This window comes from Myotis myotis, unplaced genomic scaffold, assembly GCF_014108235.1.
Source record: "Myotis myotis isolate mMyoMyo1 unplaced genomic scaffold, mMyoMyo1.p scaffold_m19_p_14, whole genome shotgun sequence".
NCBI lineage: Eukaryota > Metazoa > Chordata > Mammalia > Chiroptera > Vespertilionidae > Myotis > Myotis myotis.
Window position 1 is genome coordinate 39,420,497 of NW_023416318.1, and position 18,204 is coordinate 39,438,700.

Consider the following 18,204-nt stretch of genomic DNA (forward strand, 5'->3'; position numbering starts at 1 on the left):
ACAGACAACACCCACCCGAATCTAGAGACCCCCCGCCCCCCCCCCCCGACTCCTCCCCCGTCCGCTTCGCCCCAAGATTCACATTTGCGTAAAGCAAGTTAAGAGAAACTAGAACGCTACGCCTCCTAACCTCCCCCCTCCCCCCGTCGCCTGGTCCCCACGCCCGGCTGCCACGCAGCAAGTCCGCCTGCCCTCCTTTGGGCTGCCGGCTTCACTACTCAGTAACACGCATGTGCCAACCTCTGCCTCCTGGCCATCCCTCGGCCGGCAGGGGCGGGGCTATGGGCGGGACCACGTTTCTTGCGCACGCTCGGGACTTGCGCAGTGCAGGGGCTGAGGCGCCAGACGTCGACTTGGAAGTTCCGGGGAGGCAGCGCATGCGCTAGCGTACGCGTTGCCGGCGAAGAGGGGAGCCTCAGGACTCGGAAATTTGAATACCACTAGCATGGAGTGCGACCTCATGGAGACTGACATCTTGGAGTCGCTGGAAGACCTGGGGTAAGAGTCCCAGAGCATGGTCTCCCGGTCCCCACGCGGCCGGTCCCCGGGGCACACCTCCGGAGTCCCAGACGGAGACACCTGGCTCTCCACGCCGCACCCCGCGGCGCCTGGCTGTCGCCTCCCCTCAGGCTCTGGGACCCCAATGCCACGTCCGCTGTCTCTGCCCAACTCGCGCGGGGCCCTCCGCCTGCGACGCCCCGAGGCCTGCCCCGTGCTCCCTGCAGCGGAGGTCCCCGCGCTGTTTCCCGGTCTAGCGTGTCATTGTCTGGGCACCGGTTCTCGCCCACCCCCTCTCGGAGCGCCTCTCCCGGCTCCCCATCCTCCGGCGGGACCCCCTCACTTCAGAGGTTGCCAAAGTTGATTCTCGGGTTTTCCTCCTCGTCCTCCGAACTCCCCGCCGTGAGCCCCCACGCCTACCCCACCCGTTGGTCTCAGGACATCTTTGCCCAGTCATCCGCGGGCACCGGGCTTCCCGGAGCCACATGTCTGTGCGCCGCGTCCGTGCCGCTCGCTCGCGGTGCCCCTCACCTGCCGGGAACCGCGGCCAGTTCCTCCCGCGTCTGGCACGCCTCGGAGCCACTGCCCGCCCTGACTTACCCTCGGGGTGGTCTGCACGCACCACGTCCCTACCCGTGTGTGGTGCCCATTGTCTCCCCTCCTGACAGCTAGCGAACCCACAGTCGGCTCACCTAGAAGTGGGCAATGAGGCTGCTTATCTCCCTGGTTTCCCGGGTCAGAAGACTCTGCTAAGACCTGAAAACTCAGAACCTTGGGGTCACTGTGGTTTCAGAAACAAGTCGTATGATTCAATATTTGGCTAGAGGTACAATGTCAATTTTTTTTTTTTTTACACAGATTTAGGTAGCTGTATTTATTTAAAAAAAAAAAAAAAGTCCTTTATCAAAACCTTTCCTTGGGCTTTTGGATTCACGTGGAAACCATTTGAGGGGAAACTGTGTTCTCCTTGAAGAAAGGACCCTGTGCGGGTTCCCAGAGTCTGTCCACTTGAGTAAACTTGCTGTCCGGGGAGAAATTTTTAGGAAAGGAAGTGGCAGTGCTGATCGCCTTTCTTTGTCCAAGTGGATGACCACTGTCCTATACATATACATATATACATATATATACATATATATATATATATATATATATATATATATATATATATATAGAATATTCTAAACTTTAGGGGGCTTATTTCTTTGAATAGGGTAGACATAAAAGTGGTTCAGCAAAACGGGCTGTTTCGGTAGACATCTCACACGGAATTGCACGCTCGCACCTGAAGCCATTCATTCGGTGAACAGTTTTTGAGGAACACTTGTTCCGGGCAGTGTTGGGCTGCGCGGGGATGGTACCGAGCGAGCTGGAAGAGCAGTGCACGCCACCCGGATGTGCTGTGCGGAGGTGTGAGGAGGGGCCCTTTGCTGCCAAAGGAAATCGGGTCCTAGGACAGTGATGGCGAACCTTCTGAACTCGGCGTGTCAGCATTTTGAAAAACCCTAACTTAACTCTGGTGCCCTGTCACATGTAGACATTTTTTGATATTTGCAACCATAGTAAAACAAAGACTTATATTTTTGATATTTATTTTATACATTTAAATGCCATTTAACAAAGAAAAATCAACCAAAAAAACGAGTTCGCGTGTCACCTCTGACACGCGTGTCATAGGTTCGCCATCACTGTAGGAGCTTCTAAGAAGCGACCCTTAAGAGTAGTGTTGGAAGCTGTGGGATGAGAGGACGAGGCAGACCTTCGTCAAATGCAGTCATTCTGCACGGGAAGGGGTCACCGAAGAGGGGGTGATGGGTGATGTTTCTTCCCATTATTGTTCTCTTACCTTCTTTTAACTGTGCTCTTGGGGACTCTCAAAGTAGTCATTGTAACCACGTTATTTAGTTAGGATGGGTTGTAATGTAAGCCATGGGATTTCCTGAAAACTTGGCTATAATTGTTAACCACAACTACTTAGTTTGGTGGCATTCGATCATGAAAATTTAGTCTTCATTGATGGGTGTGTACTCTTAAAGGATTCACTGAGGAATGCTAGAATTAAATGACTATCTTTTATCTCTAATTTGGCACACGGTAGGAATTCAGTAACTCTACTTGTAAAATAAAAGAGCAAAACCTAAAAGTGAAACACAAGAAGTTTCTAGGCCTCGTCTCTTTACTCCAGTGTCTAATGTGTGCTTTTAAATCTAGATGCCAGAGATCTATAACCTCATTTTGTGTAACACTTTTTCCATTCCATTCATTGTATACACATATACACTGAGTGGCCAGATTATTATGACCACCCCATCAGTACTTAACTGACACTTCCAAAAATACTGAATATTGAAAACTTCCTAAGCAGATACTCTCAAGGTTTTATTATTATTATTCGCATAACTAATTCACTTCATTGTACTGATGGGGTGGTCATAATAATCTGGCCACTCAGTGTAATTGTATTTTAAAAGGATCAAGTATTGTAATTACTCTAACATTTCTATACCACTAAACATCAAATTATCTTAAGCGTACTTATTATTTTTATTAATATTTCCTTTACGAAAAAATAATCTTCTGAAGAAAATATATTTTAAAATTCCTTTGAGAATGACGAAATCTTTCATTATAGCTATATCCTAGATTGGGGTTCATTATTACTATTGCCTTTTATGAATGTTTGAACATTAAGTAATTTTTTAAAATTACATTTGAATCACTTGCAAAGGATTAGGTTTCACTGTACCAGTTCACCCAAACAATAACTCACAAGCAATTATTAAATTAAACTTGACATTTCTTTGGTACTAGCAGATCTTACTGGTCTTAACCGTCATTAAATATAGAAAAAGGAAATAAATGATTAATTGGAAAGTTTTGCTTTTAAAGAAAGTCATTAAAACCCTAAACTAATTGATTTCTGGAAAAATCTCAAGAAAAAATAACCTAAGTTTCATTTCTAAAGTAGTAAAATATAGTATAATTAGCTATCACTTATTAATCTGATTTTAATACTCAGTTCAGTTAGAGTAAGAAATCTTTATACAGTAAGAGCTTTCAGTTAGTGTGTAGAAGTAGACATAAATATTCACCTATATTTTGAAGGGATGAAATGCAGTTAACATTTAGCTTATTTTTCTAATGATTTAGTATAGTTCAGATTTTTATATTCGTAAGTTTAGAAACTGGTCATCATAAGATCTTTTTTAAACTATCAATTATAGAAATAATATATAAGTAGTGTATATTGCATCTAATATATTAGGTGTGATTCTATATTCTTATGAAGTATGATTTCTTAACTCACCAGTTACAAGGGTCCATTGTTAGAAGATGGCGCTCTGTCTCAGGCGGTCTCTGCTGGAGCCAGTTCCCCTGAGTTTACCAAACTCTGTGCTTGGCTGGTGTCTGAATTAAGAGTGCTCTGTAAACTGGAAGAAAATGTGCAAGCAACTAACAGTAAGTAAATATCAGTTCTAGGTGCAAAATATAAAAAATAAAATTTGGGTATTGTCAATTGAACATTATCAATACTAAAGCTAAAATTTCAAGTTCTTTGTAAATATTAAAAAAAAATTTTGTAAAGCAACAGAATACTCTGCCTCCATTGTTTTTAGAGAAAAATGATTCAGAAGTTGAAAAAAAACTAAATATAGTCGTTCAAATGTTATGGAAGGTGAAAAGACCCTATTACTAAGATATAGAAAAATGGAGAGAAATATAGCATATGTGAACTTTTTATTCTCTGTAAAACTTGACTTGTGAGATCGTAAATTGGTGGCTAGCACTAGAAATTAGGATATTTTTCTTTTTGTAATACCAGATTCTACAAGTACATATGTAAAGTAAATGCTCTGTAATTAGTATATGTAGGGAGAAAGAGAGCGCTTTATTAAGTTTTCTGTATAAGAATGTATCACTAGCTTTATCAGAATCAAATCCAACACCATCAGATTTAGAGCATTGAGAGCTGTTTTATATTTGCCAATTTTGTTATGGTTTTAGCAATTAACAACTACTGTTTTGTTGATTCTGCAAAAGAGCTGTCCAAAGGCTTAGAACCTGAGACTCCACCATCTGGTTTCCCTCCTACCATAGGTAAACCTATAATAGAATAGACAAAAGAAGAATGCCCACCTACTAATCCACTCTTACAGAGAACTATACACATAATCCCATTTTCTTTTTCACAGAATTCCATTGTGAAGAGCTCACTCTTTTATGTTTAATATATTTAATTTGTACATATTAATTGCACTTAACTCAAATTAAGAAAAAATTTTCCCTTCATTGATTTTGAGAGAGAGGAAGGGAGAGGGATAGACAGACAGAAAGAGGGTTGAGAGAGAAACATCATCAATCCGCTGCCTCCTGGCCTGCCTCCCTACTGGGAATTGAGCCCATAACCTGGGCATATGCCCTGACTGGGAATCAAACCAGTGACCTCCTGGTTCATGGGTCAACGTTCAACCGCTGAGCCATACCGAGTGGGCCCAATTCTAATTTTTAAGGAGAGTATAGTACAATAGTAATGATAGCAGCAGCTTACATTTATTGAGTACTTATTATGTTTTGAGTACTTTACTTGTATTAACTCATTTTAACCTCAGGGCAGTCCTAGGTTTTATTACTCTTTTATACATTAAACAAGGAAACACAATGAGGTTAAATAATCACCTAAGGCAGTGATGGCGAACCTATGACATGCGTGTCAGAGGTGACACGCGAACTCATTTTTTTGGTTGATTTTTCTTTGTTAAATGGCATTTAAATATATAAAATAAAAGATAAGTCTTTGTTTTACTATGGTTGCAAATATCAAAAAATTTCTATATGTGACACGGCACCAGAGTAAAGTTAGGGTTTTTCAAAATGCTGACACACCGAGCTCAAAAAGTTTGCCATCACTGACCTAAGGTCGCACAACCAGTAAGTGATAAAGCCAGGATTCAATCCCAGCAGTCAAATTTGGGAGCCATTACTCTTAACATTGCCTCTTCACCTAACATTTCAGAGATTGTAAGAACTTGTGAACAAACACCTGTGCTATATGGTAACTATATTTATAACCCGGATCCCCTTTGTTTATATGAAAACATTTTATAGAAGCCAAACACATAAAACAGGTAAAGTGTAGCTGTTGTAGTTTAAGTTGAGAGGGAGTACTTTTAGCACAACTCTCTCCTCATCGTCCCCGCTGCCTCTAAGGAAGTCTGTGCAACTCTGGACCTCACAGACACAGTTTGCAAAACAATTGATAAACAGTCTTCCCATTTTATAGATGAGAAAAAGGTCTCAGGTCAAGTGACTCTCACAGTTGTGAATTTCCCCCCCACTGTGATATTGAATAGAGAGCCATCAAAATAGTAAAGAATAAAGAGCATTGTTTTTCCTTGGTTCACCCAGTATACTCTATACTTTGAATGTTATAGGAATACAGAACTACAAGTCATGTTTACTACCTTCACACTTAGTCTAGAAACTAGAAATATCTGGCACAATTGAAACAACTGGATATTAGTAGTAATTACATGCTTCACTTTGTGGTTCACAGTGGGAGGAAATCAGTTAGTGCTATAGCATCTGGGTGAAGTTTCATCAAGGAGCAAGACCACTGGACTTTGATGGAATAACTGAAATGAAGGCACAGGTGTGGAAATTAGACTGACCTATGGCATTGAGGAGACTAGCCTGGCACAAGTAGAGGAAATATTTGTGGAAGTAGTAGGTAACTATTAGAAACATAATCTGGGAAGGGCAAAGTAGAGAGGCTATGCTTTAAACAGAAAAATTTGGCCTAGCCGGTGTGGGTAAGTGGATAGAGCGTCAGCTTGTGAAATGAAGGGTCCTGGGTTCGATTCCAGTCAGGGCATGTTACCTCGGTTGCAGGCTCCTCCCCACCCCGGTGCCCTGGTTGGGCTCATTCAGGAGGCAACCAATTGATGTGTTTCTCTCACATAGATGTTTCTTTGTCTTTTCCGCTCTCTTCCACTCTGTCTAAAAATCAATGGAAAATATCCTCGGGTGAGGATTAAAACAAAGAAAGAAAAAGTCGATTAGATGAGGTAGAGATTAGCCATTAAAGGTTCTCAAATAAGGGAATAACCTAATGAAAGTATTTAAGGAAGAAATTGTCAGTGGCGTGAGAAAAGATGGATTAGAAGAAAAAGGAACTTTTGTTAGGAAAATCTTATTAAGAATTTCAATTTATATATGTGTGTATGCTAATGGGAAAAACATTTTTATTAAATAAGATGATTTTAATTCTTCAAAGGCCCGAATGAAGCTGAAGAATTCCAACTTGAGGTGAGTGGGCTACTAGGGGAGATGAACTGTCCATACCTTTCACTGACTTCTGGGGATGTGACCAAGCGCCTTCTCGTTCAGAAGAACTGCCTCCTTTTGCTCAGTAAGTTCATGGCTACTAGAATGTAGCTATTATTTTCTGTTTATGTTTTCCAAGACTAATAAACTAGTTGTTACTGTTTTGTTTTATTGTGGATTTAATTCAGAATACTTATTTTAACGAAACCTTGATTAAATTTCCAGCTTAGAAGCTATTGGGTCTGTGTGCTGGTAGCAGAGTTGTTTTGTAATTGCTACTCATTTATCGTTGTGCTTCACCTACTGTGACCAAAGGTAGTGCTGGAGTGTTGTTCAGTGTGTGATCATTAAACCTTAGCGTTCTAGACTGGAAGCACATTTTAAAATAGACTGGGAAAACAGTGTGGGAATAATGAAGTTTTGTTTTTTAAATTAAAATATTTTCTTGATGTTTCTTTGTTGGGTAATTGGTTAAGGGTGTTGGTTTTGTTTGTAAATGTAAAATTTTCTGAAATAATATTTGCTTTGTTCCTGTACTTACCTATCATTGAGGGAAATAAATTATTATAAAAAGTTCTTTCCTTCCATGTTTTGTCTATACTAACTACTATTTCTCTCTTCACCCTGAAAAACAGTAAGTAGACTCACAAATTTTGCTGTCTTAAACTCTCCAATAAATTCAGTGAATAGTATTAACTCAGAATTGTTGTAGCATTCTGAGACACATTTAGATTAAGCTTAGTAGTACAGTTCTTATTATGACGAACACAAATAAGAGTATTTTTTAAATATTTGTCTTTACAACTGTACTATGTTTTCTAGAAAATGCTATAACTCTAATTTTGAAGGTACAATTTTTTAAAAAGTGTTCATAGCCATTATACTGAACACTAATTATTCCAGAATCACTTTTAAAAAAAAAAATTTGGAATGTTTCATGAATTTGCATGTCATCCTTGCACAGGAGCCATGCTAATCCCCGTATCGTTCCAGTTTTAGTATATATGCTGCCGAAGTGAGCATCAGAATCACTTTCTTACCTTCCCCTTTGCCAAATGATTGTTACTGGGGGATATGCCCTTAAGATTAGATACTGCTTTAGGTACTGATATTGTTGCAGTAGTTCTGTGCATGCATGCAGTAATCTTCAAATCATATAGTTTCTGTAACTGGCTCAGCCACAGTGTGCTCAGTGATTCTTTGGCAGCACTGTTTATCGTTACCAACACCTAATATTTGGCACTTAGAACATGTTATCTTACATAGCAGGACAACAGCTGTGTGGAAAGGTTAGTAATAACCCTGAGTAGCTAATTCTTTCAAAGAGCTCAGAGTTTGGCCTTTTTAGTGCTGATATTTATGAAAACCACTTTGAATATAAATCTTTATAAAATACCTTTAACTCTTTCTTAAGCAGACTGCACAGAACATGATCATTTTGGGTCAATATTAATAGACTGTTTTAATGTGCTATCACCTCAAAAGCTTTTCAAGAATATGCAACTATTTGCTCAACTGAATGACTGAGTCAGCTCAAGTTTACTCTGCTCTTTGTGTTCTTCACACATGCACACTACTCACCTCCCTCCTTATCTTTGCTTTTGCTGTTTCCCCTTTTCTGAAATATTCCCCTCAGTTTGTTTTCTCTTTCATGCTAATGTTTATGTACATGTACTCATTCTCTACTTGCTCCGTATATTTTGTGTCTTTCTCAAGTATCAGTTGTTACATGTTGATGCTATAATTTGATTTACTTCTTCCAGCACCCTTACCTTACTGATTTGAATCTTTGAATATATTGTGTTTTGAGGGGTAAAAAAATAAACTAACCTCATTGGAATTGTTAGTAAAATAAAATAGTCTTCGAATGAGTGGCTAAAAAACTCTCCTGAATCAGATTAAGAACTATTTTAACTGTTCGTTGGCCTTTCGGGTTGTCAGAACATTTCCCTTAGGTAAAATAAGTCATTTCTAAGTTTCTAATAGATGAAAAACTATTCATCTTTTTATGCATTTATTCTTTATTCCTCACTAGATTGTCAGTAGAGGTAATCTTTTTTGTTTGTTTTGCATTAAATATCCAGTCAGTGCCTTTCCTAGTACTTTGAACACACCAGCTACAGTTAATGCTTTTTGATGGTAATTGTATTGGGGAACTAATTTTGTGAATACCTGTGCTACTTTGTCCTAAATTTAGAGAACAAATTTATTAAATCATATAACATGAATTTCTAGAACAAGGGTTGGCAAACTCTTTCTTAAAGGTCCAGGTAATAAGCATTTTCAGCTTTGTGGACCAGAACATCTCTGTCACAACTCTTAACTGTGCTGCTCTATAGCGTGTAAGCAGCTGGAGGTGATACGAAACAGGAATGTGGCAGTGTTCCAGTAACACCTTATTTATAAAAAGTGATTATTTTCATGACAGTGGGGAGTTTACTGTTTTGATCTTTTAACTCATACAGTTTGCTGTATGGAACATGTTAAGATTTGATCAAACCCATTTAGAATTACCTTTCCAGAAACTCAGCTGTATATATTGTTCTAGAATAGGAGTTGGCAGCTTTTCAGAAATGATCTGCCAAAATTATGATCCCTCTACTTCTAACATTACACCTTGGGTATAGGACATAAGATATTCAGGCTATCATTCCTCTGTCCTTCTAAACTTAAGAGCCCCCAAAATGACTTTTTTCAAAACCATTTTTCTCATATTATCAGGAGGTTCTCATTTGGCCACATTCCTGAAGTCCTGAAATCCACATGATTACTAATCGTTTTATAAAAACGTAAATAGAAGGTTAAAGGAATAAGATGGAAAATTTTATCTTCACCTTAATTACCTGAAGCAGATTGCAGCCCTCATTATCCATGACTGAAATCAACACACACAGGAAGATACTGATACAAAAGGACTCTGCCAAGAAAGGATTTGAAACTTTTGTTTTCACGGGAGGGGATGAGAATGAGGAGAGCAGGGGGAAGGGAATCCTGAGAAGAATATAGATGGACGAGGGAGGTTTATTTTGAACAGCCAGAACGTGACATTAGGCTACTGGACACCGTTAGAAAGGAACTTTTGGGAGTTTGGTGCCTTCCCCCTTCTCCTGTACATTAAACTTTGATTACTTAAAAATGTTGTTTCACACCAATTCTAAACAGACTTCCTAAGTATTGTATGGTTAGAGGAACATATAATTATACTAGAGGCCCAGTGCACGACATTCGCCCTCTTGGACATTCACCCTCTTGCAGTCCGGGACCCCTCGGTGGACATCCCCTGAGGGGTCCTTAGCGCTGCCACTGCTGCGCTTGCCAGCTGTGAGCTCGGCGGCAGTGGCGGGAGCCCTCTCCGGCCTCCAAGGCAGTGCTAAGGAGTAGCAAGCCTGGCTTCTGGCTGAGCGGCGCTCCCCCTGTGGGAGCACACTGACCACCAGGGGACAGCTCCTGCGTTGAGCGTTTGCCCCCTAGTGGTCAGTGCGCGTTATAGTGACCGGTGGTTCTGCCGTTCAGTCACTTTGCATATTAGCCTTTTATTATATAGGATCACTGGTGCATGTCAGTGGTGAGAAGTAAAAAAATAACCTTTTTAATTGTCACTGAAAGTTTGCCACCTGCCACCTTTTGCAAATTTGTCAACAGATGCCAACCCCTGTTCTGTAGATTCCTTAACAGTAGAATGCAAGAATCCAGATTTTTAGATGTCAGCTACCTTGATCCTTTGGTTTCAAAGAAGAATCACTTATTTTTAAATTAGCCTTTAAATATATATTGATTAAATACCTGTGTTACAGAATCAGTTTATATGCCATGTCACTTGAGGTAAATATGGTTTTCCTTTCTTGTTTTTATCCATTCTTGCAGCTTTAAAAGTTACATATCATTAGGTCTATAGAGTTGTGACTCCGGACTTATGACTATTAACTGTAGCTGTATCTCATTTTGAAATCTTATTTTGTTTACTTCAGCATACCTCATCTCAGAACTAGAAGCTGCCAGAATGCTCTGTGTGAATGCTCCTCCAAAAAAAGCTCAAGAAGGAGGCGGTAGTGAGGTCTTTCAAGAGTTGAAAGGCATATGTATTGCTCTAGGAATGTCCAAACCTCCAGCCAATATAACTATGTTCCAATTCTTCAGCGGGATTGAAAAAAAAGTAAGACCTTTAGTACCAGATTGTAGTGTATTAAAGGCATAGTCCTACATTTGTTTGAAATGAAGCAAGTTAATTTCTCTTAATGGGAACCTAATGTGCATATTATTAAGTAATTGTTACTAAATGAGTTTTGGGTTTTAAATCCTAGATGCCTTGAAGAGAAATCAGTATTTTAGTGTGTTTTTTTTTTTTAACTTGTTAGCATGTTTCTTTTTCAAAAAGAAAACTGACACTTGGATTTTTAAGCTGAAATAAGCTAGATATAATGTAAAAAGAATTAAGTCCTTTAAAAATTATTTTATAATTGAACTTTAATGCAATTAAAGTTTTAAAGTCTTTATCATTAAATGTTACCACCCTCCCCATTGACTAGACCGAAAAGGATGTTAATGTTCTTGTTTTTAATCCACTCACTTCGAGTCTTACAAAGTTTCAATTGGCGATTTAGATTTCTTGACTGCTAACAATCTAGTACGTGAAAATAATTTATGCCACACATTATCAACCATGAAGGGGTTTAAAAAAATTAATGAATAAAAGAGGATGATATTTGTTATAGCAGAGTTACTCTCTGTATGCATATCTGTTGGACTCTTAAGAATTGGTACATTAGCATTATGGGGCAGATGGACACCATGATGCACAAATCTGGCTGAACTCTACAGGGGAGCAGCAGTGTATCCATAGTCCCTATTTTCCTGTGTGTTCATTCATTCCTTCAGGAAATACCCATTCAGTGCCTGCCGTTGTCAGGCACTGTCATAGATGCAGTGAAGGAATCATGCTTCCATAGGCACGAGAGGAGTGGGCCAGCGAGTGTCTTTATTGTGTGGGTCTTGTACATTTCAAAACATCCTCCGCCTTTCCCTCTGTCAGGAATCTTCTTTTGATGGCAAGATATGATGGGATTTAGGAAGATGAGGAGGATATGTGTTACTTTTACATTTGTTTATTCATTCATTTATGTTTTTTGTGTCAGTTAAAGGAAACATTAGCAAAAGTTCCACCTAATCATGTGGGAAAGCCTTTATTGAAGAAGTCATTGGGACCGGCCCACTGGGTGAGTAGCGATCATCTGTGGAGTGAATTGGCAAGGAATCATCCATCTATCTATGACATTTATGTTGATCCTACAGTGGGTGCTTTTTAAGTTATTTTTTCTAATACGTAGTTTCCTAGATGGACATTCTTAGAATCATTTGTGAATCTTAAGATTGTGCAGCAAATAATTTAAGATTAGAAACACTTATAATTTGTAAATATTTCATACAGCTGATTAAAATGAATAGAAGTTCAGTATGATGCATGTTTCTAATTGCCAAATGGGTTGCCCTGAAGCCAAAAACTTCATTGGGCTGAGCTTCACACAATGGATTATCGGAAAGCTAAATCATACTTTGGTACTGTACATATCTGTTATGTTTTGAGACATTATTTTGCATATCATTTCCTTAATTTATAACTTTTATTATATTTATTGAATAACTATTTTGTGCTAAGTGCTGGGATTCAGGTATGAATGAAACAGATAGTTTCTGCCCTTTTGAAACAAGGGTCAAGCAGGTTTAAATTCTAACTTCTTTTTTATTTTTATTATTTTTTTTTTAAATTCTAACTTCTTAAAAATGTTTTGTTTCAGGAAAAGATAGAAGCAATTAACCAAGCCATAGCCAATGAATATGAAGTTCGGAGAAAGCTGCTAATAAAACGTTTGGATGTCACTGTCCAGTCTTTTGGTTGGTCTGACCGAGCTAAGGTACACATTAAATAATTTAAAAGAGCAGAGTATTTATAGACTTGATCCTTAAGCATTCCTAGTACAATTTAGATACAGTGGAAACTACAAGAGAAATACATAGGAAACACACAGGAACCTTTCTTTTCAATATTGTTCAGCAAACCGGTATGTAATAGACCCTTCTTGAAGTGAAGTACTCATATGTGAGAGAAATGGAGAGAGTTTCTGAAAATTACTAAAATAATAATTTTTAAAATTATTTGACAATTTAATTTCATTGGATTTAGAAAGACCAAATATTATGATCTATAGAATTAGAGAATAAGACTTATTTTAGCTTAAATGAGATAATCCAGTTAAAGGTCTTAGTCATTCAACAGTAGATATTTATTAAATAACTGCTGTATGATCATTAAGTGGGAATTAACAATTGATTGATTAATTTAACCTTAAAACCCTGAAATGGAACTAAATCTTGAATTTTTGTGGAGGTTGGTCCAAATGTTAGTATGAGATGTTCCCTTAATAGTGCATTCAATTTTTTTAAAATATATTTTTATTGATTTGAGAGAGGAAGGGAGAGTGAGAGAGAGAAAGAAACATCAGTGATGAGAGAATAATTGATCGGCTGCCTCATGCACGCCCCCCACTGGGGATTGAATCCGCAACCCAGGCATGTGCCCTGATCAAGAATGGAACCATGACCTCCTAGTTCATAGATCAATGCTCAACCACTGAGCCACACCAGCTGGGCAATGCATTCATTTTTAAAAATAGATTTTTCTCTGAATTTTAGTGAATTGACTTAGTAAGTACTTTTATTTAGTTCTCCAATAATCTTGCTAATATGTTAGTTTCACAAAAATCTTGAAACCTTAGCAAAGTCCTATTTGACTAAATTGTAGGGGTAGATATCTATTGGGTTATAGCATTTTAGTATTGGAAGGAGGTCTTAGAGATCAGTCTTAACTCCCCTCATTTTGTAACTAAAACAAGATGGCAACCTAGATAAATGGGAGCCTGCTTAATATCTCACAGCAAGTCAGTCGTATCAGGAGTAAATTGTTCTCTTCTGCGGTTGCTGTTTAAGAAATACAAGTCCTTCCTTAAATTACCTTTGATAAAAGTAATCATTTCACCCTCAGCATAGTAGATATAATTTAAATAAATAATCTACAACTTTCAGCTAGAGAAATATGATGACTGATAGAAGTGCACTGACGGAGACATTGATACTGTGGTTTAGTCTTGGGTAGCCATCAGTGGACTTGACAGTGGGCACCCTGATACTCTGAGCTTCCGTTTACTCTCATTTAATCTTTAAATTGCTGGGTTTAATCTAGGTGATATTTAAGATTCTGTTGAACTATAATACACAATGATTGTATGAAATATATAAATATGTTGAGAATAAGGAAGGCCTATACAAATTATTTAACTTGCACAAATCTACTTTTTCATTTAATGGAATTTATGTACTGATACCTCATTTCGAAACTTCGTTTTAAATTACTTTGTAGAAATTACTTTAATATGTACAAAGTGAACTTTTATTTCATATGAAATAAAATTTGTGCACTTATATCTCACTTTGAAATTGCACTTTAAATCAGTTTTATTTGAAACGTTTTCTCAAAGGTATTCGTTTCCATACAACAAACATTGATTGAGTACTTATTTAGGTACAACGGTGACTCTAAGAAAAATAAATATAAGATATTCAGGAAACATTCCCCAAACTATGGAATGACAATTTTTTTATTCTTTTCATTATTAAATCTTTAAAAATAAAAGTCACAGATCATCTCATTGTCTTAACTACAATAGCTGTTTGCATTTTTAGTATCTTTCTTTGTTCATGTTTAACCATAGTAAATTACCTTTTTACATTCTATTTTGTTATATAATGTAATCCAAAGATTTACATCAATATTTGAGTACCTGCATATAACCAAAAGGCATACCAAATATTTTTGTTCTTGGAACCTTAATCATAACTTACACTTCTACTAATGGTTAAGATAGACCCTTTGTCCTTATTTATTATTTATACCAGAGGAAAATATTAAATAGGAAGGGATCACTTTTGTAAGAAATGTATCATGTTGAGTTGGCATAATTAGTCACAGGTAACATTTTTTATCTCATAATAAGCCAATATGGGAATATTAAAAAGCAACTACCTTAGACCAATAACAGGGGTGACCTTCATAGTCCCAAATTATCCCTCTACCCCCTGGGTACCTCTTCTTTACCCCCAAAATATACATAATCATTTCTTGCTGTACTGTAATAGAGTTCGTGACTAGGTAGGAGCAATGATAAGTATATAACTTTTCCCCTTGAGCCTCATAAATATTATACCAGACATTTTGGAAATCTTTTAACTTACTGAATATGAGTGTTTATATTCATTTTGAAAACTGACATTTTCTTTGAACATTTTCTTCCAACAGAGTCACACAGAGAAATTAGCAAAGGTTTACCAACCAAAACGTTCAGTCTTATCTTCTAAAAGTACTATTTCTGTTGCTCACCTTTTGGCTGCAAGACAAGACTTGTCCAAGATTCTAAGGACAAGCAGTGGTTCTGTAAGAGAAAAGTCTGCCTGTGCCATCAATAAGGTAATTAGAGTACCTTTATCTTTTTTTCCAATACAGGTATTTCTGTTTACAAAATAAAATGGTTTAAAATGCCTTTTTTCTCCCTCAGGTGTTGATGGGCAGGGTGCCTGACAGAGGCGGTAGACCCAATGAAATTGAGCCTCCACCCCCGGAGATGCCACCGTGGCAGAAAAGGCAGGATGGCCCCCAGCAGCAAGCAGGAGGCCGAGGCGGAGGGAGAGGTGGTTATGAACATTCCTCATACGGAGGACGAGGAGGTCATGAACAAGGAGGGAGAGGTGGACGTGGTGGCTATGACCGTGGAGGCTACGACCGTGGTGGCTACGACCACGGTGGCCGAGGGGGAGGAAGAGGAAATAAGCATCAAGGAGGCTGGACAGATGGAGGGAGTGGAGGAGGAGGTGGCTACCAAGATGGTGGTTATCGAGATTCGGGCTTCCAGCCAGGTGGCTACCATGGTGGCCACGGTGGTGGCTATCAAGGTGGTGGTTATAGTGGCTTCCAAACAACTACTTATACAGCAAGTGGATACCAGGGTGGTGGATACCAGCAGGACAATAGATACCAAGATGGTGGGCACCATGGTGATCGAGGCAGTGGTCGTGGAGGGAGAGGTGGGCGTGGAGGCCGAGGTGGACGCGGAGGCCAGGGAGGAGGTTGGGGAGGGAGGGGGAGCCAGAATTATCACCAAGGGGGACAGTTTGAACAGCACTTCCAGCATGGTGGTTATCAGTATAATCACTCTGGATTTGGACAAGGAAGACATTACACTAGTTGAGGCTACAGAACCTTACATTTTGCTAGAGCTCAAGTAATAGAAACTTAGTTTAAGAATCCTGAGTCCAGTGTGGATTTTGAATGTGAGACCACAGGTGGCAGAATCCAATTCTGTTGGATTTTTTTTTTTTAATGGGCTTACATAATGCTGTTTATTTGAGAAACACGTACATCGCTCCTTTGTATGAAGAATTTTTTTAAAGGTAATTAAAATTGCCTTTAATTGACCAGTAGACTAATTCCACAGTCAACATGCATACTTTTTGAAGAAATTACTTGAATAAGTAGTTTTCAATATACAGTTTTGAAAATGAGGATTCTCCTAGATTTTTTTAGATTTACAACTAGGAAGCCTTCCTCATATTAACAACCCATTTATATGTGTTTTCCTTATACTATTCTAATGTCTGTTTTGCAAGCACAGTTTCCACCCTGGTTGGCTTTTTATTTGGAGAGGTTATGCCACATTTGCTTCCTGATAGAACTTTTAGGTCAGTTCCTATTAACTGAGCTCTTCTGCAGATAGCACATTCAGTAGCCTTATCCTCTTGATGGAATATTATACCACAAGCGGAACTCAGAAAACTTTGAACGCGGCCAAAATCCGTCAAGATTATAAAAGCAGACTAAGTTGTGAGTCTATTGTACATGTAGGCATTTAGTGAAGTATAGCAATTCAAACTGACCTGCATTCATTCAAAACAAGTTCCTCCTTCAACCCTATTTTTACTTGAAATCTGCTAGAAGAAACAGCAAACTGAAATTTGTTTTATGCACGAGTTAATACCACTGGCTCAGCAAATACAATTTAGTTTGCTTTGAGCAGGAGACTTTTTTTTTTTTGTAACGTTAAGAAATGCACTACAGAGAAAGAGGACAGATTTTTGCTTAGTGCAGGAGGCCCTTTATTATTGCTGCAGAAAACAAAAGCCTGGCTGAGCTGATGTTTTACATTCTCCTTTACTGAAACCTACACGACGCTTCTTGCTGGGTTTTTGTATACTTAAACATTGTCAAGCTGTGAAAGAAAATGGCTGGAGGTGTGCTTTGTGTGAAAGGTGAGCAATAAAGTATCTGTACGTTCTCTCTGGTGTTTGAGTTTTATTTTAGCTACTTTTTAAAAGGAATTATTCTGCATAATTGCTTCAGGCTTATGAACTAAGGCCTATGTTCGCCACCCTTCTCCACACCCCCATCCCCACCCACACCCGGAGATTGCTGAGTGTTCTCTTAAAACAATTGGTAGTGAAAGATAATGTTCACCCTAGAACCTTAAATAAATTGAAAAAGAGCTGTTTCCAAATTTACCTTTTACTATGTTATAGCTAGAAAATGTCATTACTCATATGTGGCCACTGGGTGTAGCTGTTGCTACACAGTGTATTAGGCACAGGGAAATTATGGCCCCATCTTTTAGGGATTTTGTTTTATCTTCTCCATTCTTCCTAATAATGAGGAACATTTTTCTTAAATGGAAGAGATTGAAAATATAAATATGTTTGTAAAAAAGATAAATAGTATTTCCTGTTTCTACTAAATTGGTTTTTTAGAGTAAGGAATCAACTTGTCTTGCCATTAAAAATATCCTATTTGCTGTTGAGATAAGCACATTGCTTTGATAACTAAACATTTTTGAAAGTCTCCCTTGATCTTTTTGTTAACTTTACCTGTTCGTTAGATTTTTTTGGCTACCTAAGTTCTGTCTTAAAAGTTTTAAGTTTTGGTCTCTGCTATTATAAAACTTAGTATAATTATGAGTTGTTTTTTGAAATATATTTTCATTGATTTCAGAGAGGAAGGGAGAGAGAGAGAAACATCAATGATAAGAATCATTGATTGGCTGCCTCCTGCATGCCCCTACTGGGGATCAAACCTCCAACAATGGGCAGGTGCCCTTGACCAGAATCAAACCCAGGAACCTTCAGTCTGCAGGCCAATGCTCTATCCACTGAGCCAAATCGGCTAGGGCAGGAGTTTCTTATTAAAAACCTTAAAATCAAGGTTTCCTATCTTAAAATATTACATTTAGTAATCTGTTTTACCTAGCCTGAGAATATACCTAATGACTATGCTGCATTCTTTTGACATATCAT

At 38.4% G+C, this 18,204-nt stretch overlaps 1 protein-coding gene and 1 non-coding gene across 6 annotated transcripts; one reads left to right on the forward strand and one right to left on the reverse strand.

Moving 5' to 3' along the window:
* The first annotated feature begins 333 nt into the window (after positions 1 to 333).
* Positions 334 to 17,195, forward strand: FAM98A (family with sequence similarity 98 member A). Of its 5 annotated transcripts, none has more exons than XM_036334876.1 (8): positions 334 to 498; positions 3,806 to 3,954; positions 6,770 to 6,904; positions 10,788 to 10,972; positions 11,952 to 12,107; positions 12,612 to 12,728; positions 15,167 to 15,334; positions 15,423 to 17,195. In XM_036334876.1, exons 1-8 carry the CDS (start codon positions 446 to 448, stop codon positions 16,110 to 16,112), a joined length of 1,653 nt encoding a protein of 550 aa, XP_036190769.1. In that variant the 5' UTR covers positions 334 to 445; the 3' UTR covers positions 16,113 to 17,195. The 5 variants fall into 5 exon arrangements, with proteins under 5 accessions (XP_036190769.1, XP_036190770.1, XP_036190773.1 ...); XM_036334877.1 differs by having other exon boundaries at positions 11,952 to 12,032; XM_036334880.1 differs by lacking the exon at positions 10,788 to 10,972 and having other exon boundaries at positions 6,770 to 6,801.
* On the reverse strand, positions 7,739 to 7,842 carry LOC118669609. Its single transcript, XR_004972061.1, has one exon. It is a non-coding gene; the product is annotated as a U6 spliceosomal RNA (small nuclear RNA).
* Positions 17,196 to 18,204: the final 1,009 nt, after the last annotated feature.